This window comes from Pelodiscus sinensis, chromosome 1 (genome assembly GCF_049634645.1).
Source record: "Pelodiscus sinensis isolate JC-2024 chromosome 1, ASM4963464v1, whole genome shotgun sequence".
Taxonomy (NCBI): Eukaryota; Metazoa; Chordata; order Testudines; family Trionychidae; genus Pelodiscus; species Pelodiscus sinensis.
Genome location: NC_134711.1, coordinates 22,166,532 through 22,190,311, shown reverse-complemented (window position 1 = coordinate 22,190,311; position 23,780 = coordinate 22,166,532). Strand labels below are relative to the sequence as shown.

At 38.9% G+C, this 23,780-nt stretch overlaps 1 protein-coding gene across 19 annotated transcripts in view; it reads right to left on the bottom strand.

The window, feature by feature from the left end:
* MAGI2 (membrane associated guanylate kinase, WW and PDZ domain containing 2) overlaps positions 1-23,780 on the bottom strand; it is a 1,141,222-nt gene that overhangs the window by 229,673 nt on the left and 887,769 nt on the right. For 13 of the 19 annotated variants that reach the window (XM_075926597.1, XM_075926590.1, XM_075926502.1 and 10 more), the window contains 4 exons: positions 13,787-13,844; positions 2,622-2,743; positions 1,926-2,054; positions 973-1,155 (listed from right to left, as the gene is read on the bottom strand). In XM_075926597.1, coding sequence (XP_075782712.1) covers positions 973-1,155; positions 1,926-2,054; positions 2,622-2,743; positions 13,787-13,844 — 492 coding nt within the window. The remainder of the gene's footprint in view (positions 1-972; positions 1,156-1,925; positions 2,055-2,621; positions 2,744-13,786; positions 13,845-23,780) is intronic. The other 6 variants (XM_075926556.1, XM_075926608.1, XM_075926559.1 and 3 more) reach the window with 2 other exon arrangements.

The following is a 23,780-nucleotide window of genomic DNA, read 5'->3' as shown; positions in this document are numbered from 1 at the left end:
ACACCTTGTGCAGAGCATGGAGGAAAGGTGACAGCTGACTCCACCATCCATGGAGGAGTTGGAAAGGCACTTAGACGGATTTCTCCATACATAGATCTGAAATGATTTTGTAAGAACTTCCCCAGATATGCAGAATCAATCTTAATTTGACTATTTTAGAATATGGTCCTTCCTCCAGAAAAGAAATGGGGTCTAAGTCTGTAATCTCTGTTTCTACATGCACAGAATACTCACAGGTAATCTGAGCATGTATAGACAAGAGCATTCAGCTGAGATCTGCTATGTAGATGTAATAGAATTTTACCCTAAGTAGAAGTTTGCTGTAGAGATCTTCATTATAGGAAAACATTGCAAGAAAAAAAAAGTTTTCCTGACATTTCTAGAAAGAAATACTCAAGAGAAGCATTGCTCTGAGGCAATATTTTCTGAGGATGATATATTGCTTTTGCTCCAGAGGAGGAAGGTTTTGTCTAAAAAAAATCTTTTTTTGGGGGGGGGGGGGGAGAGAACTAAGGGGTGAAAAATAGAGCAAAACATTTTGCAAATGTGTGTCAGTTCTACCATATAGTCTGTGTCAAAACAAAACTTTTTTTTAATTCAAAATATTTTTGTTTTTCCTATTTGAAATGACTTATTTTGAAATTTCCTTCTATTTTATTAAAAGACAAAATAAAATCTTTAAAAAGCCTCTCAAAATTTAAATGAAATGGTTCATTTGACCCAAAACAATTGTTTCTGCCTTTTTTATTTGCCAGCATTTTAAAAACGTTTTATGTTGACCAAAAGTGATTCTTATTTTTAGAACTGCCAGTGACCCAAAAATCTATTTATTCATACAGCTCCACTTGCACCTTTCAGAATGACAGTATGAACACACCTGCTTATTTCTGCATTTAAGAAAGAAGTGCTGCTCAAAAACTTAAGGCTGAGTCTGATCATTATATCAAGGAATATAAAATCCAAGTTCATTACCTGTTTCCATTTTGCCATCCTGTGCTGCAGGCCCATCAGGAATTACACTCTTCACTTGTAGAAACTCATCTGGCTCATCCCCACCAATGATGGTAAATCCAAAGCCCATGTTGCTCTTCTTGAGAGTTGTGCTGAGAAAAATTCCCTTCAGTTGTGATGCATCACGGGTGAAGAGTGGTTTTTCTACATCAGTCAATACAAACAAAAAGAAAAGAGTTCCAGTCAAGTAATAATATAACATGAATATGAACTCAAAAATAAAAACAGAAGAAGCAGCAGCAATAGTAGGTGGCAGTGTGGCATTTTAAAATTAAAGGAAATAAAGAGTGTAAGCATTCCAGGAGAAATAAACACATTAGTGAGTCCTCATGTTATATAAATATATAACTAACTAAGGAGGATTTTTCTATATATAGCAGTTCAATCTTGGAGAGTGGAAGGGCTAGGAATGCTCTTTGGTACTGAAAATAAGTTTAGAGATAATTGTTATGTAGCTAAAATATTTACATGATGATAAAACAATATGCAAGGTAATTCTGAACTCAAAATTACTCCTAACCTATTGATTCAGCTTTATATATCATATAATTTACTCTGTATATTACTCCCAATAACAAAAAATATCCATTGTTTGTTTTATATCAGTGATTCAAAGACAAAGGGATAAATTCCAGATAAACTTTTTATCCCACACAAATGGAAGTTCAGCTACTGACAAATGGCATTTACAATTGGGGTGACTGTCCAGTGACCTTTATATCTATTTTTGAATGTGCGTCAGTGTAAAGTGTTACCATCAGGCAAGAATAAGTCTCACCTGGCTTCCAGTGCCTCTCTTCTGTGCTTTATTTTGTGAAAAGATGTATGGAAAAAGGTGAAAAGCTTTGTGACTTAACTTATCTCAGTACTTTTACAACAGTGCAGCTTGGCTAACAAGCAGCACTTGGACGTACCATACAGACTGTACATTCCAGCATTGTCCCGCCGACACTGAGACAGGTCATTCACACTGCGAGACCGCTGAGGAGCAGGATGCGGGTGAACGTGTTTAGGCCTAGGTAATGTTGATGAGGCGCTTTCTACTGTTACAAAGGAGAACAAGCCTCATTCTTTGGCCTATAACCTTATGTCAAAAGTTACTCATCCATCAATATTGACTTTTGCTAACACATTTCTTTCTAAGCGCAATCATTTTCACATTATTAAGATTCAGTGTTCTTGCAAATTCCGATAGCGTAGTGTTTGAGGCTTCAGATTAAACGCTATTTGCTATATATGTTATCTTAGAAACATACTGAATACCAAGTAATGCTAAATCACAGAAGATTCCAGTTGCCAATCTCAAGTTATTTTTAAAGAATGCTTCATTTGGGGTAGTTTTTCCTTTCTTTCCCTGAGCCTTTAGGAAATATTCAGAGCACGTTTTCCCCATTTTTCTGTGCAACCACAAGAGAAAAAAGATTGAAAGGTCAGAGTCTCAGAGTTCAATAAGCTGAGGGTTTAAGAAAAAAAAAAGGACAAAATGTGCTTTAATAATTTAGTGAGTATTGGCAACACTACTATTTTAACTGGACTATGCTAAATCACCGTTATAAAAACAGGAAAGTATAGCAAATATTTTCTTTCTTATATCTGACATGCTACTGTACCTCGGAAAGCTTGGGCCTGCATAGGCTTTGTTCCAAGTTCTGCGTTGGGCATGTTATGCTGCTGTAGCTTCCTTTTTGCTTCAAGGACAGGATTTTCAAATTGTGTTCTTCTATTTATGTGGCTGAAAATAATTGGTTATGATTAAAAATTAAGTCAATTTGAGGAAAAAATATTATTTACTTCATTGGACCATCATGAGAATGTGTGGTTAGTGCTAATCAGTGCAAATGAGGCATGCACGATCTAGTTGATAGCACAAATAACTGGGAAGTAGAGATGGTCTTGAATTTTTCAACAAAACATTTTTTCTTTGGAAAACGTCAATTTGTGGATACTGAAACTTTTAATGGGAAAAGGTCAATTTAGACAATTGTTCAATTCAAACATATTTAGAATTTTTTTTTGAAATTATCAAAATGTTCTGTTTCAACATTTTCAAAATTATTTTTTGTAATCATTATAGCACAACAAAGTTAAAGATTAAAAAGGCCAAAAGCAAAACAAAATATTAAAAAAATCTGAAAACAATGTAGCAAATTATCCTAAATTTGAAAAAAGTTTTGTTCTGTGAAAATTTGAGATTCCACCTCTTCCTCTCAATTCATGTGGGAAATTTTTTTCATAAACTTTAAAATTTTCTGAGATTGGAAAAACTGTTTCTTTCCAAGATCCATTTGGATGTTCTCTGTCCTTTCAATTTACTGCACTCTGCTACACATGTCAAGTTTCAAACTATGTGGCTATTCTGCAGTATCACTGAAAAACACTTTATCAGAACACTTCACTACATGTGATTTCTATGCATGATTCCAAGATAGAAACAGGATGGTGTTATGAGCAGAGTGGTCCTGGATAAGCTGAAAACAAAATTAGTTGTTTATAACAAAATAGAAACCTCAACCGAAAAGATGACTGTATAGACAAATTGCTTATCAAAGTGACAAATCCATTATGTGCTGGATTTCCACAATAGAAAACAAAATTATACTAGGGAGAAATTTTAACCCTTTACTATATTTGTTACATTTTATTTAAAAAAATGGGAAAATGCAAAAAATACTTCATGTCTTGTGAGAGCACTAAACACACACACACACACACAAAACCCTCATTGTAATGCCAGAACTTTCTCTCAATATGTAATATTTACAATGGCATATTAGCATATGTTCTTCTTTCATACTGTATGTTTGATAACCTGCATCTCATACATAACTTTCTCCTGTATATTAAGTTGCTGAGTGTTTTATCAGGAGGATAAATTTTTTCACTGACAAGGAAACAATTCCAGAAGGGGGCGGTCATCTTCTGTGTCATGTTGCATGCCTTTCCTGATGTAGACAGAGGGTTTGAGGGCATTCAGGATCATGCAGTACTGGGCATATGAAGTTTTTGATGTGCTGTAAATTACTATTGCTCCAGACAGGTAAATATTTCTGCACAGAGGGATAGCTATTCAAAGCAGCTCAGCTCTTATATGTTCTCATAGCCCTGGTCTACACCAGGGAGTTATTTCAGAATAACGCCCCTTATTTCAAAATAACAAGCAGAGCAACCACGCTACCAAAGCCTGTTATTTAAATAATGGGCTGGTTATTTCAAAATCTGTGCTCCTGTTTTCCTCAGGGAATCTCTCTTATTTTGAAATTGTTATTTCAAAATAGCATTAGTGTGGACAATCCAGTGCTGCTAATTAGAAATAATTCCTCCAGAGGCCTCTCACAGCTGCACTTGTGGCCACTCTGGTAACACCTGCCAGCTCCACTGCTCCCCTTCTCCTGAAGAGCTTAAAGCAGCAGACTGCAGGAAAAGGGCTTGTGGCATGTGCAGGCCTTTCCAAAACCCATGCCTCACAGCATCATCTCAGGAGCCATGGCAGACCCCAGTGCTTCCTCTGAGCCCCCCATGGCTGCCAGCACTGCTGCAGCATCCTCTGCTGCCACTAGACAGGGATTCTTAAGAGCACCAGCCTGGACTGGTGAGGAGATCCTGGATCTCATTGTGGTCTGAGGCAAGGAGACCAAGCTCTAGGAGATCAACACCAGGAAGAGAAACAACAATGCTTAAGTCTGTATGGCCACCAGCCTGGCCAAAAAAGGACACGCCCGGACCCTTGACCAGGTTCAGATGAAAATAAGAGCTCTGGCAGGCCAGAGAGAAAAAGTTTTTTTAATTGTTTTATTAAAGAAAACAATTACTAGAGAACCTGGGTTTTTTTAAAGAAAGTGTGTCTGATAGAAAAGATAAGGAAATGTTGCACAGTTTACAATAAGTACCTAAATGGTTAGGTTAGCTGTCCTATTAAGGAGACTGTGCTGTAGTTAATCAACCATAAATGTAGAGAGATTCTTTTTGCGATTACAAAGCTAAAATGGTCAGCACAGAATTCTGTGTAGGGCTCTGGAAGGAAGAAGGCTGGATGCCAGTGTTTAGTCTTTAAGCAACAGGTACTGTTAGAATGTTGTACAAAAGTTCACCCAAGTAGAAAGTAGAAAGTTGCACCTACTACAGTTAGTGCAAATGTCCATACCCTGCAGATAAGAGTTTAGATCTGCAATAGCAAGGTGAATTAAGAGCATATACATCCATTGATCTGTAGTTATGTATAATTGAGAGGAGAAGCAGGATCTAGGCCCTCACTCTCTAGAGAAAATTGCAAGGCATTTTGCGCTTAACAGAGTGCTAAGAATCCAAATACTTCTTATGGGTGACCACTGTAAGGTGCTACACTGAATCTAATTATTTTGGTGGTTTATACACACAAACTGCCCCTCTTGATTTTAGAGAGATACAGGTGTTCTAATAAGCTCAGGGTAGGATAATCTTTCCTTAACAGCATTAAAGAGCTTCCTATAACATTGGATTGTATTTGAATATGCAAAGGTTCATAACCTAACTTTTCATGATTTATCTATTTTATGACATAATTAAGAGAGTTGATTGTAATGTGATTTCATCTGGTTAAAAATGAAGTCATCTGTTAAATACTACTATAAAGAAAGATGTAACACTGTCACTTTGTATAATGAAAAATGTAAAACAATTTTCACTCCAAAATTTTTGAGTTTAGTATATTAAAATACAGCTCCTTATATTCACTACAAAAGCCTGTATAGAAGTAATGCTGTCTCACTTTTAATGCCTGCCTATGAACATCCATTCTTCTATTCCGGGTCTCTGCTAGATCTCATTAAAGCTTTTCTATTACAATAAGTACAATACGACTTTAATGCACACTTTCCCTCACTTATATTTTGTCTGTTGGATGAGTTAAATTGGCAGAAGCCTAGAAACATAACTGCATTGCAGTATTTGGGGCCAGGAGCCTGTGGCTGCCTGATTGAGGGTGGGCTTAAAATGCAGACAACTGCATGCTCCATTTTAGTTCCACTGACTATGTAGTGGAACAGCATACACCAGGCCTGGCAAAATATGGTCTGCAGGCCAGATCTGGTCTACCAAGCCACCAAATCTGGCCCACGGATGCTATGGGGAGGTCCAGGCAGGGTCCTTGCTTGCTTCGCCCCACCCGCACACTGCTCAGAAACGCGGCTGTGGGGGCGTTTTTTTCTTTAAAAACTGTGAATCTGGAGGAAAGGAGGGAAGTGTTAGGAGCTGCTCCCACCTCCAGCACAATCCCATTGCCAGTTTCTGGTAGGAAACTGTCCAATGAGAGCTGCCTGTTTCAGTAACAGGCAGCCATGAAGCACAAGAGGCCCCAGAGCACATGGCTGCAGCTTGTGCCGGGGCGGGGCAGGCAGGGAGGCTGATTCAGGAACGGCTGCTGGCTGGTAATTCTGGCAGAGCCTATCTCTGGCACCCCAGTCACTTCCTTCCCCAACCCTCTGCCCCCCACGCCACATAGCCAAATCCTCTGGCCCTCCCCCGTACCAATATCACCTCCCAGATACGGCATCCCCGTACCAATACCTGCCCCAGATCATAGTCCCCTCCTGCCCTAGCTCACAACCCAAATACCTGCACCCCCTTCTGTACCCCAATTCCCTGCCCTAGGTCACAATCCAACCCCCTCCACCTCAGTCTAGTGCCCCAGGTCACAACTGCCTCTTTCACCCAAACAACCCAGGAAACTACAGACTGGTCAGTTTAACGTCTGTCCCAGGGAAGATAATGGAGCAGGTAATTAAGGAAATCATATGCAAACACTTGGAAGGTAATAAAGTGATAGGGAATAGCCAGCATGGGTTTGGGAAGAACAAGTCATGCCAAACTAATCTGATAGCTTTCTTTGATAGGATAACGAGCCTTGTGGATAAAGGAGAAGCGGTGGATGTTATATACCTAGACTTTAGTAAGGCATTTGATACGGTCTCACATGATATTCTTATTGATAAACTAGGCAAATATAACTTAGATAGGGCCACGATAAGGTGGGTGCATAATTGGCTGGATAACTGTAGTCAGAGAGTTGTTGTTAACGGTGCTAAATCCTGCTGGAAAGGGATAACAAGTGGAGTTCCGCAAGGGTCTGTTTTGGGACCCATACTGTTCAATATCTTCATCAATGATGTAGATATTGGGATAGAGAGTACGCTTATTAAGTTTGCAGATGATACCAAACTGGGTGGGGTTGCAACTTCTTTGGAGGATAGGGACATAATTCAAAATGACCTTAGCAAGTTAGAGAAATGGTCAGAGGTAAACAGGATGAAGTTTAATAAAGAGAAATGCAAAGTGCTCCACTTAGAAAGGAACAATCAGTTCCATACATACAAGATGGGAAGCGACTGTCTAGGAAGGAGCATGGTGGAAAGGGATCTAGGGGTCACAGTGGACCACAAGTTGAATATGAGTCAACAGTGTGATGCTGTTGCAAAAAAAGCAAATATGATTCTAGATTGTATCAACAGGTGTGTTGTAAGCAAAACTCATGAAGTCATTCTGCCGCTCTACTCTGCACTAGTTAGGCCTCAGCTGGAGTACTGTGTCCAGTTCTGGGCGCCACATTTCAAGAAAGATGTGGAGAAATTGGAAAGGGTACAGAGAAGAGCGACAAGAATGATTAAAGGTCTAGAGAACATGACCTATGAAGCCAGGCTTCATGAACTGGGCTTGTTTAGTTTGGAAAAAAGAAGATTAAGGGGGGGACATGATAGCGGTTTTCAAATATCTAAAAGGGTGTCACAAGGAGGAAGGCGAAAATTTGTTCCTCTTGGTTTCTGAGGACAGGACAAGGAGTAATGGGCTTAAAGTGCAGCAGAGGAGGTTTAGATTGGACATTAGGAAAAAATTCCTAACTGTCAGGGTGGTCAAATATTGGAATAAATTGCCAAGGGAGGTGGTGGAATCTCCCTCTCTGGAGATATTTAAGATCAGGTTAGATAGACATCTGTCAGGGATGGTGTAGACAGAGCTTGGTCCTGCCTTGAGGGCGGGGGGCTGGACTCGATGACCTCTTGAGGTCCCTTCCAGTCCTATGATTCTATGATTCTATGATTCCCTCTCTTAGATCCCCAAGCTCCTTTCTGCACCCAACCTCCATCCCAGGCCCTGCACCTCCTTCATTAATATTATGGAAGAGTGCAGTGTTAGACCACTTTCCAGATGTTTGGTGTGGCCCCCACCATCAAAAATTATTGTGCACCCCTAGCATACACCTTAACACTGCCAGACTGTTTTAGGCAATATTTAGGACAACGGAGATGTCTCCGTGACAGCTTAATGAACGGGAACTTTACAACACCTGTTAGTCTCTAAAATACACAGTCACTTGTGCAGAAGATCATTAGTGACAGGCGTACCCCAACTTACGAACAGGTTACGTTCCGAATAGCTGGTCGTAACTTGATTTGTTCGTAAGTCAGAAATACCCCAAACACTCGAAGCGTAACCAAGCACCAACAACACAGCAATCAGCAACGAAAAATAGAAACTCACGCAAAAAACAACACTTCTTCAGCAACAGCAAACTGTATTTAACAAACATGAACATGAAATACAAAACACAATGCAGTAATTTAATTACAGTAATGTGAATTGAATTAATTGGATGGGGAATCGGAGGAGTAAAAAACTACAGTAAGAACATCGTCAATATCATCAACAGATTCTATTTCAGCAGTTCCTTTGCTTGTAGAAGGCATTGGTTCAGTACGGGAGGCAGCACTGCTGGGGGCTTTCTTTAAAAAAATATCCATTTTGGACTGGACAATTCGTTTTTTCTTCTCGTTATAAATTTCCTTATAGCAAGCCAGGGCATCCTGAATTAAACGATCCACTTTTGAGAATCTCGCAACATTAGGGTCAATTTTTTCAAACATTTGCATTCCTTCATTTATTTTGCTGAAAGCTGCAGCCATTTCTTTAATCACAAAGTTTTTGGGGGCTGCTTCTTCTTCTTGGGCTGTTTGTCTCTCTTCGTCTGCTACCCTCTCCGCCTCAAGCTGCATTAAATCTTCATTGCGCAGCTCCTCCCCAACATCCTCAATCAGTTGGTGTATGTCTTCATTATCCATTTCCAGATCCACTTCTTTCACCAGCTGTACAATGTCTTCCAGTTCCTTTTCTTTTTCAAACCCTTTGAAACAGTTCACAAATCTTTTTAGGATTTTCTTCCATATGCCATTCATACATTGTGGAGTAACTTCTTCCCACCCTGCAGCAATGTTCCTTATGCAATGCAGAATGTAGCAGTCCTTCCAAAATTCACGTAATGTTTTGCCGTTTTCGCATTCTGTGGCAGCTACTGCCTTTGCAAATGTGTTGCAAAGATACAGTAGACTTCCAATAATCCGGAACCTATGGGACCTAGGTGGTGGCGGATTATTAAATATGCTGGACTATCAGGAGGTACTATAAGCTGGTTATATATATACTGTATACATTATATACTGTATATAAAGTGGTCTTAACCCTTTTTTATTGTACATACTGTATACAGTATACTGTAATGTTTTAGTTTTTTTAAGCCTTTTTTCCCTTTTTGCTCAGTTCAGCTGCTGCCGCTGTCACCTTGTGACTCATTTTTTGCCGAAGCTCACTCACTAGGCTCTTGCCATTTTGATGCCGGACTATCAGGAGTGCCCAACTATTGGATGCCGGCCTATTGGAGTTTTACTATAATATGCTTTGAAAGCAGCTATGGCCCCCTGGTCCATGGGTTGGAGCACAGATGTGGTGTTGAGAGGCAGAAACACCACTTTTACATCGGAATGTAAGTCATTTAGGTATTGAGGGTGACCTGGAGCATTATCCAAAATAAGCAAAATTTGGAAAGGAATTCCTTTCTCCAGAAAATATGACTTGACTTCAGGGATGAAGCAGTTCATGAACCAATCTTCAAAAAGTGCAAGCGTTATCCAGGCTTTCTTATTAGCACGATAATGGACTCGTAAAGTAGCCTTGCTGATATTCTTGAAGGCTTTAGGGTTTTCAGAGTGATAAATCAAGAGGGGTTTCAATTTATACCCAGAAACATTGCCTCCTAACAAGACTGTTAGACGATCTTTGAAAGCCTTATAACCAGGCATAGTTTTTGCTTCTTTATGTATGAAGATACGTTTGGGCATTTTCTTCCAAAAGAGACCTGTCTCATCAACATTAAAGATCTGTTCTGAAAAATAATTTCCTTCTTTTATCAGCTTATCCAATTCTTCTATGAAAGGTTCTGCTGCTTTTGAATCAGCGCTGGCTGCCTCCCCATTTAATTTCACATTATGAAGGTTTGCATGCATCTTGAAACGGTTGAACCAACCGTGACTGGCAGCGAAAGTTTGGTCATAGTCATACCCCTCCTTTTTCTTTAAGTCTTCAAAAAGACTACAAGCCTTAGCTTGTGTCATCATGAGACTTAATGGCGTGTGTTTTTCAATTTGGTCTTTCATCCAAAGCACTAAGCGTTTTTCCATTTCCAGGATGGGACCTGCTCTTTGCTTTGTTAGAATTTTTGATTTCATAGGAGCAGACCCTTTCACTGCTTCACGAATGCGATCACTATCCTTTATAATGGTGCTGATAGTGGATTTTGATAGCCCTAGCTTACGCGACATGAAGGACACTGTTTGACCCCATTCATATTGTCTCACTATCGCTATTTTCTGTTCCAAATCAATAGTTTTTCTCTTTCTTTTCTCACCTCCCTTACCATCTCCCTTATCATTAGCCCTTTTTCTTTTACTTGACATGATGGCCACAAGCAAACACTGAAAACACTGTAAGAGAATGAAACGTAAACACGCTGCCTGACCGCAGACACGCAAACACAACGTGCTGCTGCAAGGTTGGTCGTAAGTGTGGATGGTCGTAAGTCACGGTGGTCATACGTCGGGGAATAGTTGTACTAGCAACTGTATAAATATACAGGTAGGAGATATGAAGAGGATTGCTATAAAGTGATATCTGAACAGATATCTGAACATCATCATTTACTACCCAGGGAACTTATAGAAACCCAAACATAAAGACAGAGGGGTAATTTCTTGGCATTTTTTATAATATACAAGGCTTCACACTCCAGCAGAGTATGTTCCAACTGGAGAAGGGGCTTACAAGGGTGCAACCCAGCACAGACAGGGAAGCCTGTAGAAGACAGACTTACCCTTAAAGCTTCTGACAAAGGTGCTGGAGAAGCCCTTCTGAGGGAAGTGGGGCTATATCCTCAGCCAAATTAGGGCTGAAGGGTTGGTTACCATCCTTTTTCTTTATATCTTGCCTGGGACTGAACGCTAGAAGAGAAAAGCATTTGCAGGAAGTGACTATGGAACCTAACACTTTGGAGGCCCCAGATATTGTTGACCGTCTCAAGTTCCTGGGTTGGAGCCTGATGGAATTGGTAGGTCTGGGCTCCTCTACCACAGCTTATTGCAGGCGGGACTCAAACCACCTCACCCCATCTGTGAGTAGAGGAGGACCAGGACTGTTTAGAGTGGTCTGCTAAGGTGTGGGGAGCACTAGGTGCACTAACCACTCACAACCTAACCCACAAATTACTATTACATTTCTGGTTCTGTTTTGGAAGGTCTGGGGGAAAAGGAATGAAAGCTCAGGTGCTTTGACTTTTTTCTCAGCTTTGGAGAAAATACCCTAAAAACTTGGCTCTTAAATTATGAGAGATCTCAGGGGTACTCTACCATCCTGCCACCCAAACTGATAGCAACATGGCTCTGCACTGCCATTTGGAAGTAGGAGAGCACCAGAGCTAACAACTATAGAATCAAGAGATCATAGGGTGTCAGAGAACTATGTGATAAGCAAATAGTAAAACACAGTAATTTGCACTGAGTAACTCAAGAAACAAAGTGAGGCTATCAATGTAAGGATCTGAGGCTACGTCTAGACTACAGGCTTCTTTTGAAAGAAGCTTTTTTTCGGAAGAGATCTTCTGAAAAAACTTGAGAAAGAGAGTGTCTACACTGCAAAAGTGCATCAAAAAAGTCATCTGCTTTTTCAAAAGACAGTGTCCAGACTGAATGGATGCTCTCATATGTAAGCTGTGATTGCTATGGACAGAATGGCTACCAGGGCACCTCTTTTGCAAAAAGGCTTCTTCCTCATAGAATGGGGATTGCCAATACCGTAAAAATGCCTCTGTTCTTTTGATATTCTTGCAAAAGAAAGCAATTGCAGTGTGGATGTTCCTCAAGTTTTGTCAGAAAAATGGCTGGTTTTTGGACAAAACTCTGTAGCATAGACATATCCTGAGTTTGAGCTGTTCTTTTCAAAGCCTTTTGTGAGACCTTACCTCTAGAATAAATGGAGCTGAAGATAAAAATCTATGAAACACACATCTATCTTTACCCCTTCCCTCACTTAGATGGGCTCTCAATTCACTCTCTGTGGGCCAGGACAAGGGGAAAGTGAGTTAATAATTTCTGGGCTTGATTCTCCACTGCTTTTTTACTTTGTGTTGTCAATGACACTTGTGCAGAGAGAATAAAATGCTGTCACCTTAATTATCTATCAGTTTATTGCCAGTTTAGACAGTCTACACAAGTGTCAGTGGCTACACAAGATAAAAGGCAGAAGAGAAACAAGCCCTGTTTTTAACTCTATCAATTCTTGGGCATTTTATGTAGGCTCTAGTTAAGTAAGCTAATAAATTATACCTTATCTTTTGGGTAATAATCAAATTATCCTGACAGCGCAAAAACTTATACTAAATGAAAGGGAAAAGGAATATCCTCTTTTTTGCACATATACCACATTTTCCTGGAAAAATGCAAGCAGGGATTGTTCCAAGAAAATAAAAAAAATCATTATTTTCTATCTTTGCCTTTGGGTACAAAACCACAATGCCATGAGTGAGTGTAAAAAATGTCATATAAGATACATCCTGTACTCATATCAATAATGTGACTCAGACTTAAAGCATAGTTTGTCTCCCAAGGAGAGTATCTTTACGAAGTGAAAATGATTAAGCTTTATTCCATCCCTGGATTAGAAGAAACGGCACCTTGTTTAATTCATATCTACATTTTTTTAAGCTGAAAATAAAACAGATCTGTTTTAAATGCTCCCCTCAACCCCACCCAAATATTTCTGTAATATGAGATCAGAGCTGAAATAGAAGTGACAGGCTGTGTCTACACTGGCATGAATTTCCGGAACTGCTTAAAACGGAATACTATTCCGTTTTCAGTTTTTCCGGAAAAGGAGCGTCTACATTGGCAGGCTGCTTTTCCGGAAAAGCCCTTTTTCCGGAAAAGCGTCTGTGGCCAATGTAGACGCGCTTTTCCAGAAAAGAGCCCCGATCGCCATTTTCGCGATCGGAGCTTTTTTCCGGAAAAGACTACTGGGCTGTCTACACTGGCCCTTTTCTGGAACAGTGTTCTGGAATAAGGACTTATGCCCGAGCGGGAGCAGAATAGTTTTTCCGGAATAGCGGCTGATTTTGTACAGTAGAGCATCGTTGCTTTTCCGGAAATTCAAGGGCCAGTGTAGACAGCTCGCAGCTTATTCCGGAAAAGCGGCTGATTTTCTGGAATAAGTGGCCCAGTGTAGACACAGCCACAGAGTAACCAGTCTGAGAGACACTGAAAATGTTCAGTCACTGAAGCTGGACTGAAGTCTGATAATTCCTGCATTATCTGAAGTTAAAAGGGAAAAATAATTATGCTCATACCTTTCCAAGTCAAATACTGCACAGGATATTAATACCAGGTTATGAAATATTAACAGCAAATTAATATTGAAGTTGGGAACTTACTCAACATAATAAGTGCCATAAATGGGATCATCAATCTTCTCCCAGCCATATGGAAGCTCTGAAAAACAAAGAGTTATCACTCTCAGTAAATACAGTACAGAATGCCAAGATTTCTAATAATGAAAGAATAGATTTTTATTGGGTGGTGAGTGGATAACAAAGTTGGATATAGTGCTCAAAGCCAATGCCAAGTTTTAAACATATGCAATGGCAGCAGCAAGTATAGTAATGACCTGAAAATTGGTATACCAAGCCAGAATTCAGTCTCTTGAACAATACATTTTAGTTGAGCTACTTTTTTGATTCTGCAGACAGCTATGCTATGTATCACATATGATCTCATTGCCCTGTGATATGTTGGCATTCTTCTTCCAAAGGTATCTACAGCATATGATTGTATTTATTTACAGGGAAGTTGCCCTACATTCTAGGCCCCCCTTGTCCTTCTGTTGTGCCAAGGGTGCCCAGTCTATCCATCACCAAGCTGGTGGTACCAGTGCCGGACCCCTGGGGGGAGGGGTCTCAAGCCCTCCACTTCTGGCTCCAGAAGTAGGTACTTTATCCACTGTGCCACTGGAGGACTCCCCCACTGTCCCTATAGTCTGGGTGCCCCCTTATCTTTACTTTGCCCCAAGGGTTCTAGGTCTGTCCATTACCAAGCTGGTGGTGGCTGTCCCCGGGGAAGGGGGGTGGGTAGAATCATATTGAATACTCCCAACACTGTCCATATTACTAAGCAGAACTTTAGATTATTACAAATATAATTACTTAGCAACCTTTATTTTAAATAATTTACATTGCTTAATTTTTGCCTTTTACTCAGCATGGACTGTCATAACATCACTATTATAATTAAACTAAGCACTTGCAGTACAGGCAGTCCCCGGGTTACGTACAAGAGAGGGACTGTAGGTTTGTTCTTAAGTTGAATTTGTATGTAAGTCGGAACTGGTACATATTGTAGGGGAAACTCTAGCCAAACATTTCTCCAGAGCTCAGTTTTATTCTCCCACACCTCACTTCCCTCAGTCCTTTATTCTCAAGCTGAGGTGTCTGCTGAGAGAAGCTGCTCCGCGTCTCCCTGGTCTGCTGGGGGGAAGCAGCTAGTGCAGGGTTGCCTCACCCCTTTTGTAAGTAGGGATACGATGTAAGTCGGATCCATGTAACCCGGGGACTGCCTGTATATAGCCATTGTCATCAAAACACTATACAAGCATTAACTAATCCTCACAGCTCTCCTCTGAGAGACAAATAAGTGTTGCTACCCCCATCTTACAGATAGGACAACTGGAGTGTAGACAGTTCACACTGCAGGGCTTACCTCAAAATAAACTACACAAATTGAGCTACATCAATTACATATCTTAATTTGAAATAGGGAGCACCTACATAGCACTTATTTCAAAATAGAGCACTCTTCCTCTGACTTCCCTTATTCCTCACACAATGAAGGTTACAGGAGTTGGAGTAAGAAGTCCTCCAGCTTGGCAGTATTTTGACACTATTTCAAAATAACTGCCTGCTGTGTAGATGTGGACTAAGTTATTTCGGAATAGAGCTACTTATTTCAAAATAGTGTTGCAGTGTTGACTTACTGTAAGTGACTTGCTAAAAATCAACAAATGGAGTTGGTACTGGAGCTGTTTTTTTAATGTGGAAACTATTTACAGAATTCAATTGAAATCCACTGTAAGAATAGCAATAGAGATGAGGGACTCTCTGAGAGACAAATAAGTGTTGGTACCCCCATCTTACAGATAGGACAACTGGAGTGTAGAGATGTCTGTACTGCAGGGCTTAACTCAAAATAAACTACACAAATTGAGCTATGTCAATTATATATTTTACTTTGAAATAGGGACCACATGAACCAACACATGTTCTTTTTCATCATCTGAGTCAGATGCCACCACCAGAAGGTTGATTTTTTTTTTGGTGGTTCATGTTCTGTAGTTTCTGCATCAGACTGTTGCTCTTTTGAAACTTCTGAAAGAATACCACAGAAGTCCTCCCTCTAAGATTTTGAAAGGCACTTCAGAGTCTCAAATCTTGGGTTGAATGCTGTAGCTATTCTGAGAAATCTCACATTGGTACTTTCTTTGCAGTTTGTTAAATCTGCAGTGAAAGCATTCTTAAAAATGATGATGTGCTGGGTCATCAATCAAGACTTTTATCATATGACATATAGGGCAGGACACATACAATTATAGCCCAAGGAGTTCAGTCACAAATTTAATTAACACATTGTTTAATAAAAATCACTAGCATTGAATTAAGTTCTCTGGAATAGTGGACAAAGCATGAAGGAGCAGCTATATCTTTAGCATATCTAGCATGATATATCTTTAGTATATCTTGCAATGTCAGCCACAAAAGTGCAGTGTGGAAACCTGTTCTCACTTTCAGGTGACAGTGTAAATAAGAAACAGGCAGCATTATCTCACATATAAACAAACTTATTTTTCTAAGCAGTTGCCTGCACAAGAAATAGGACTGAGTGGACTTGTAGGCTCAAAAAAGTTTCACATTGTTTTCTTTTTGAGTGGAGTTATGTAACAACAAAAAATCTACACTTGTAAGTTGCACCTTCACAATAAAGAGATTTCACTATAGTTCTTGTATGCTGTGATATAAAAAACTAGTTATTTTATCGTTTTTACAGTGAAAATATTTGTAATAAAAATATAAAGTGAGTATTAAACACTTTGTATTGTATTTTAATTGAAATCAGCATATTTTAAAATATAGAAAAACATCCAACTATTTAGTTTTAATTGATATTCTTTTTAACAATTGATATTCAATTGATATTCTTTTTAATCACAATTAATTTTTTCTTATATAACCATGTAAGTTGACTGTGATTAATCAACAGCCCTGCTATAAACCTAGGTTAGATAGAACAATCATAGTTCATCCGCACTGTAAATTATTGGCCTAGCACGAATCCACCTGCATGACTTGAACTGAGTCCTTCCTTTCATAACTATTCTGTGAAGAGGTTCCCGTTGATGTGGTGTAAAAGGCTGACAGGAAAGAAAGATTTAACTGACAAAGTGAGTCTGAAAGAGCTGCAGACAGGAACAGCTTTTAAAAATATTCTCTGCTGGATACCTCTCAAAGATACACATCTGAAATAGTAAACATTGGTTCTGCTCTGACTGAACCTGTTTAGACTGCTGTGGCATCTTAATGAACAGGCAGAATTTCTGGCAGCAGCACTCCAAGGGCAGGTCTTTCTGTCACACTGGCCTGTGCTGGAGTTCCTGCTTTGACTGTCCCTGAAGATATAAAGAATGAACAATTCTCCTATGAAGATTGGCAGATGGTATTTAACTCAAAATTGAACTCCATAGATGAGTAATTTAAAGCTCAAAAGCCTGTACCTTAGTCTTTTCTTAGTCTAAGTTTTTCTGTTAATTTACAAAATGTTATGTCTATAATAAGTCTTTCTGAAGTAAATTGAACCCTTTTGTTTGCATTCTCAATTTTACACAATTTGTGTCTCTTTGCTAGGGTTATTTTAGAATTGCAATAACAAATGCACAAGTGGAAAATAATTTATTTAAATAAGATGATCAACAGCAAAGGTCCTGGGATTTTCTAGTCCAGACATCTCACCAGAACTTTAGCACAACCCAATAAAAGAGACTGATCCTAGAAAATCCTTTCCAGGTTTTACAAAGCCCTGGGCTTCCTGGCACTGGACATAGGGAGTCTGGTCTATGCTCCATGAATAATCAAATCTGAGGCAAGTAGCACTTATATCCTGTGCTGACCATCTGTACAAAGATGAATTTTACCCTCAGTGCATATATGATCAAGAAAACTCATGTTTATATCTTGCTATGAAGGCCCAGTGTTTTGCTTAAAAAAGTTCCTGCCCACCTGGGATACAACACTATAAAGGATTTGTCTTACAAACATAGACACACACTTTGCCTTCATCTTGTGAAGCTTTTGTACTCTTATTTATTGTTTCATCTTAATGATAATATAGTTACTTTCTGTGAAAGAACAAATTAAAAAGGTAGCTAATAAATATTTATATAAATATATAGAGAGTGTACGTGTATATAATTAATCTTACACACACATATATATATATATACACACAATGCTTTGTGATTTTGTTTCTTACATTTGTGGGTTTTTTAAAGTTTATTGATTTATTGCAGTGCACATATACTCTCCTAATATTATATCTGAACAACTTATATACAGTGGTTGTATTTTCTGTGAATATATAAAAATAATGTGATGATTTAATATTGGCCTATTAACCCAGGTTTTTCTAATGGAATGATGTATAATAGTATTTATGAACAAGCCCAACTATTGATATTTCAGATGGACATTCTCATTTTCTAATGTAAAAATCTGAAACAATTTAATGAATTGGACATATTATGGAGAACCTATTTTATTCCTTGAAATAGATGGATTAAACCACTAATTATCTAACATCTTAGCATAGTCATTGCTTCGGAAAAAATTAAATTTAAAAATCTCCTTTGTGTACCATAACAATAGACACACATTCTATATAGGGGTATGCATTAATTTCACTCTTCCATTTGAGATGCAGCCTGAAAGCTATATTTAATTAAAATTCTATGCAGACCAGTCAAATGGAATTGCCAGAGTGCAAACTCTGGGCTGCTAGCTGAAGTTTGGAAGATAAGGTTAGCAGAGCATAGTTTACTGCATGGCTGCAGTTAGGAGAATCTTCTGCTACATTTGATTTAAGCAGCCTCCTGATGATTTTTCTTGTCATTAAAAAGTGGCATGTATTCTGTTTTCACTGTGGGACTGAAAGATTACATGAGAGCAATACTTTCATGTTTCATAAAATAGCAAGCTAGACATTTGAACAATTGTGGCTGTGTGCACTGCAGTTACTCTTCATTATTTGTTCCACTGTGTCTGGTGCTGATTGTCCAGGGATGAGAAGCAAGCAGTAAACATTTATAAAAGGACAATATTATAAATACAAATTGAAGAGGCTACTTCTCACAACAGTAATTTGGAGTTGGGAAGATGACTAACTTACACTGTGCTTTCCAATTTTCCTTTTGAGACAATGGGCTGTGGAGTTTTTATAAATTTTATATAATTTCTGCAACTGGCAGCATCACAGAAAGCATAACAATGTGCCAAAAATCTTTATATTAATGAAATAAACTATTTTATGCTTCTCAAACATAATTGACCTCCATGGTTTATCCTGGGTAATGGAAGGGACAATTTAGTTCCATGTTGTTTACTTTGTCTTTTTAAAAATTAATATAATATTTCACCTTCAGGGCAGAACAGTATTTGTAGAGGACTTCTTCATCTGATCTAGTGGAGCTATTGATTCAAGAAAAAAATTGTAAAAAATCTTGAAGGTGAAAACTAGCAGGTTCTATTGCAAGGTTTGGACAATACACATATCAAGTTCGGACATAGTAATTCCTCTTTTGTGACCATATGTGCTATGTATAGCATATATGCACAGTGTAAGCTGTGCATTTGATTCATTGCCAGAAAAGTAGCATCCAGTTAGCAGAACAGTAGTAATTGTCAGAAAAAGATACAAATTATATGGGAATATTCAGGGACTTTGCTTATGATGCACTTGAGCCAGGTTTTTAAATACAGAATGAGTCACCTTTCAAATGTGTTCATTAGATGCTCAAGTATTAACATAAAATCCTAGGTTTTTTTAAAAAAAGGCTCAAGGCACTTTCATTTGCATATGAGCAGGTCACTTTATTAATTGATGGCAGTACCACCTCACAGCAGCCTGTTTATGCTAACAATCCTAATGCTAAGTCTGCTTTCAGAAAAAGGTGCTGCCTTTCATGTCCTTTTATAATGTGTTCACTGCAGATTCCTGGGAATAGAAAGAAGGGAAGCATTATGGATCTTGATATGTTGAGATGAAGAAAATCCATTTCCACCATCAAAATCATTTTTGTAGTTCATGTAGTACTTGCTATATGCCACATTGGGGAAAGACACAAAAGCCCTTCAACAACAGCTTACATTGCGTCATTACTGTCCATATTTTTATATTTTCTATATAAAATATATGTGTGTGTGTGCATACGCACGTGTGTGTATGTGTGAGTGTCTCTATAATGTTAAGTGAAAAATAAGAACATCTGAAGAAAAGGACACTGGGATTTTCTTTGCGTTAGTCACAGTAAGAAGAGGTTGAAAAAGAAAAATAGGCCTGCTACTACTGAAAGTACTTTTAGTGTCTAAATATGGAAGAAGTTGTTCAAGAAGATTCACCCTGATGAAAAATAACCCTATACAGCTACACAACTCAATGCCAGCTAGGGTCACTTGCTATGGAAAAAGCCAGTAACACAAATTAGGACTCTCTAGCAGTTTTTGTTTCTCCCAGAGTTGCTAAAATAAAAGAATTGCTTACCTGTGTCATGATCTTGGGGGTTAGCCAGCAGCCTGGGGACTAAGAGGTTAACTATACCTAAGCCAGGTAGAGTTGGCCAATAGGAATGTAGATAGGAATTTCAAACTGGGACAAAGGAATTTTTGGTTTCTCCCTCCTTTGTCTCTGGGCAGTTTCTCTCCAGTTACTGAGGTGGACAGACAGAATGACTCCCTCCAAGAAAAGAATTCATTATCTGTAAGTAGGGTAAAGTTTAGATAAATCCATAAGTTTTTATTGTTTTATGATTTGGGAACAGGGATCTGATGTCTGTGCATTTAGAAATGGGTTTTGCTCTCCTTTGTAACTAAGCTCCTGGCCCATGGTGTGTTTCCCCTCCATGAGTATATTACTTTGTTACTTTTCCATCTAGTCATTATGCTTGCAACAGGAATATTGTGGTAATAATAAAAGTTCTTTCTCTTTTCTTTTTATTAACTTGGTATTGGTTAATTTGTGTGTCCTGGTTTGTACTTTAGGGGTGAAATTTCCCAAGTGATCTCTCCCCTGATTTTCTTATTACTTGAGCGGAGTTTTTATCCCCAAAATCTAGGTTGTTAAGATTTTGGGGGGAAGTTTTTTTTTTACCAAAGTCTGGAAAGATAAGGTTTTGGGGTACTTTTGCGGGCCCCCACTTCTGCATTAATTGTGCCAGAGTGGGGAAGGAGCTATGACAACCTGTATGATGATTTTTCTTTGAGAAATGAGTGCAGAGGTGTATTCCACTCAGGTGTGTGTATGCCTAGCAAAACAAAGCCAGAGAAAACTTTACGTAGCAGTACCTGTTGGGGAGGCACTTGCAACCTTCTGGCTCGTTAGGCTACCCATTGGTTATTTAAGGGCTGGACCATCCTGATCCTTCTTAGTTCCTTCACACCAAATTCTGATAGTTAAGATAGAGTGGAGAATGGGGAGGGATAGAGGATGGATAGTGGAATGCATGTCTGCATCCACATCTCAAAGAATAAGTTACAATACAGGTACTATCTTTTCTTCCATGAGTGGTTGCACATGCATATTAGAATTACTTGACTTGCAAGCCATAGGAGGTGAGCTTGTACTCTTCTTAAAGAATGGCTGCAGAACTACCTTCCCAGAGTTTACAACCAATCTAGATACAGCCACAATAGCAGTGTTTGGTAAAAGTATATATGGAAACCAGGTAACCACCCTGAAAATGTTCAATATTGAAACATGGTTGAGAAAGGCCACTGATGTCAGTTGGACCCCTGTTGAATGAGCCCTTTGTGGGGGAGGGCGGGTGGATTGAGCTACTCCAAATATCATTTTTTTTTAAAAAGGAATTTATGTAGCTGGAAACAGTCCATGAAAAAACCACCCAACCCATCATCTGAGCTGCACAATAAAATGGCAAGCACCATCTCACATCCAATGCATGAAAGGCCTGCTCATCAGTGTTTGAATGTGGCTTAGGAAAGAATACAGGTAAGTATTTTATCTGGGTCAGGTAAAACTACATAAGACAAATTTTGGATGCAGTCTTAGGAACACTTTGTTTTTTAAAACTGGGTGTGCCGGGGCTCTGCCATTAAAGCTCCTGCCTCCAGTGAATGAATGCAATGCTGCTCAAGAATTCTTCATGGAACGTAATATTTTGTCATTTTTCTCTGAAACTAAAAATCAACAGTCAGAGGGTAAGTCCTCAATTGTCTTTTAGCCATATGGAAGCTATACCAGTGCTCTGCAACCAAGAAGCTCTTCTTAAGGTTACAGGAAAGGCCATAACTCTAGATGAAAGAATCACCATGTCCAAAGTGGACTGTAGGGAGTAGAGATGTTAAATTTAGTTTAATCAACTGACCAACTTGTTGATGGATTTTCCTTTGACTAGTCAATAAGTGGGGGAGCCACAGAGGGGTTAGCTCCTAGCCCCGGCCGGAAGACTCTTAATACATTTAAGCACAACGGAGGGGCACAGTGTGATCTGTGAATCAGCTGATCCCTGGCTCACACCTGGTCCCCGTAAATTTTTCCACAACTTCTTGGTTTATACTTTGATAAAAACTTTTGCTGATTGGCAAAATACATTTGTAATGGGGTGAAATTCATCAAGTTCAATCCTTTAGGGTGCATCTATACTGTACCATAGCTCGAAATAACATGCAATTTGAGCTATGGAAATTGCGTATCTTATTTCAATCTTATTTCAAAAAAGCTTATTTCATAATTTGGTGCTTTTAAAAAAACTACTATTCCAAAATGTTTGAGGTTTACAGGGATGTCAGAATAGTGAACCTGTTATATTTTAGAATAACGGGCTTTCTGTGAAGATGTGGGATGGCTATTTCGGGATACTGCAGTATGCCAAAGTAGCACTGCAGTGTAGATGTAGCATTAGAGTACTTGTCTTTTGACTTATGTCTTCTTGTATTAACCTCTCATTACCCACCAGTACAACAAATGAGAGTTGGACACCAGGGCTGCATCTAGATTGGCATGATTTTCCGGAAATGCTTTTAACGGACAAGTTTTCCGTTAAAAGCATTTTCGGAACAGAGCGTCTAGATTGGCACGGATGCTTTTCTGCAAAAGCACTTTTTGAGGAAAAGTGTCCGTGCCAATCTAGATGCGCTTTTCCGCAACAAAGCCCCGATCGCCATTTTTGCGATCGGGGCGTTTTTGGGGAAAACAAATCTGAGCTGTCTACACTGGCCCTTTTGCACAAAAGCTTTGCTCAAAAGGGACTTTTGCCTGAACGGGAGCAGAATAGTATTTCCGCAAGAAGCACTGATTTCTCACAGTAGGAAGTCAGTGCTTTTGCGGAAATTCAAGCGGCCAGTGTAGACAGCTGGCAAGTTTTTCCGGAAAAGCGGCTGATTTTCTGGAAAAACTGGCCAGTCTAGATAGAGCCCAGATGTGTGTAGAAGCACTAAAAATCAGAAAGAGGCATAGTATGTTTTGCCAGTATGCTTCACTGTAGGTGAGAGGATGGAATACTGAAAATCTCACCCTTAAATTGCAAGCCCTTTGGGACTGTTATAGTAATTACATACATAGTTCCTAAATAATAGTTTGGAATACTGTCTTTTGTTGATACTGTGGTAATGACATAGTAACTCATATGGTATTGCACGTTCTCATTTTGTCCCAGAAAAGACTAAAGTATATAAACTCTATGCAATATTATCAATTTGAATTACTCCAGTTCCATATGTTTGCTGTACACTATGCCTTCGTGAATGATTTTATTAAAACAGCTTTACTATGGTACATTTTTTGGACTTTGAAGACAACATATTGGAAAATGATATTCTTTTTTATCTTCTGAGTGTTTAAATCTTTAAACTTTTGATACCTACTGACTTCATAAATTCAGTGTTTGTTACACACTGATGTTTGCTGCCTAGTAAGTGACTGGTCTTCCTAAATTGGATATTCTTTCACACATTTGCTTTTCAAACTCTTCCTTATTTATTTCCCTTATTATTTCCTTATGTATCCACAAAAAGAGTTAATGGAGTATGGCCATTCAGAGCTATTATTGTAACTTAGAAACTTTAGATTTGTTTACTGACCTAGGAAGTCATATGA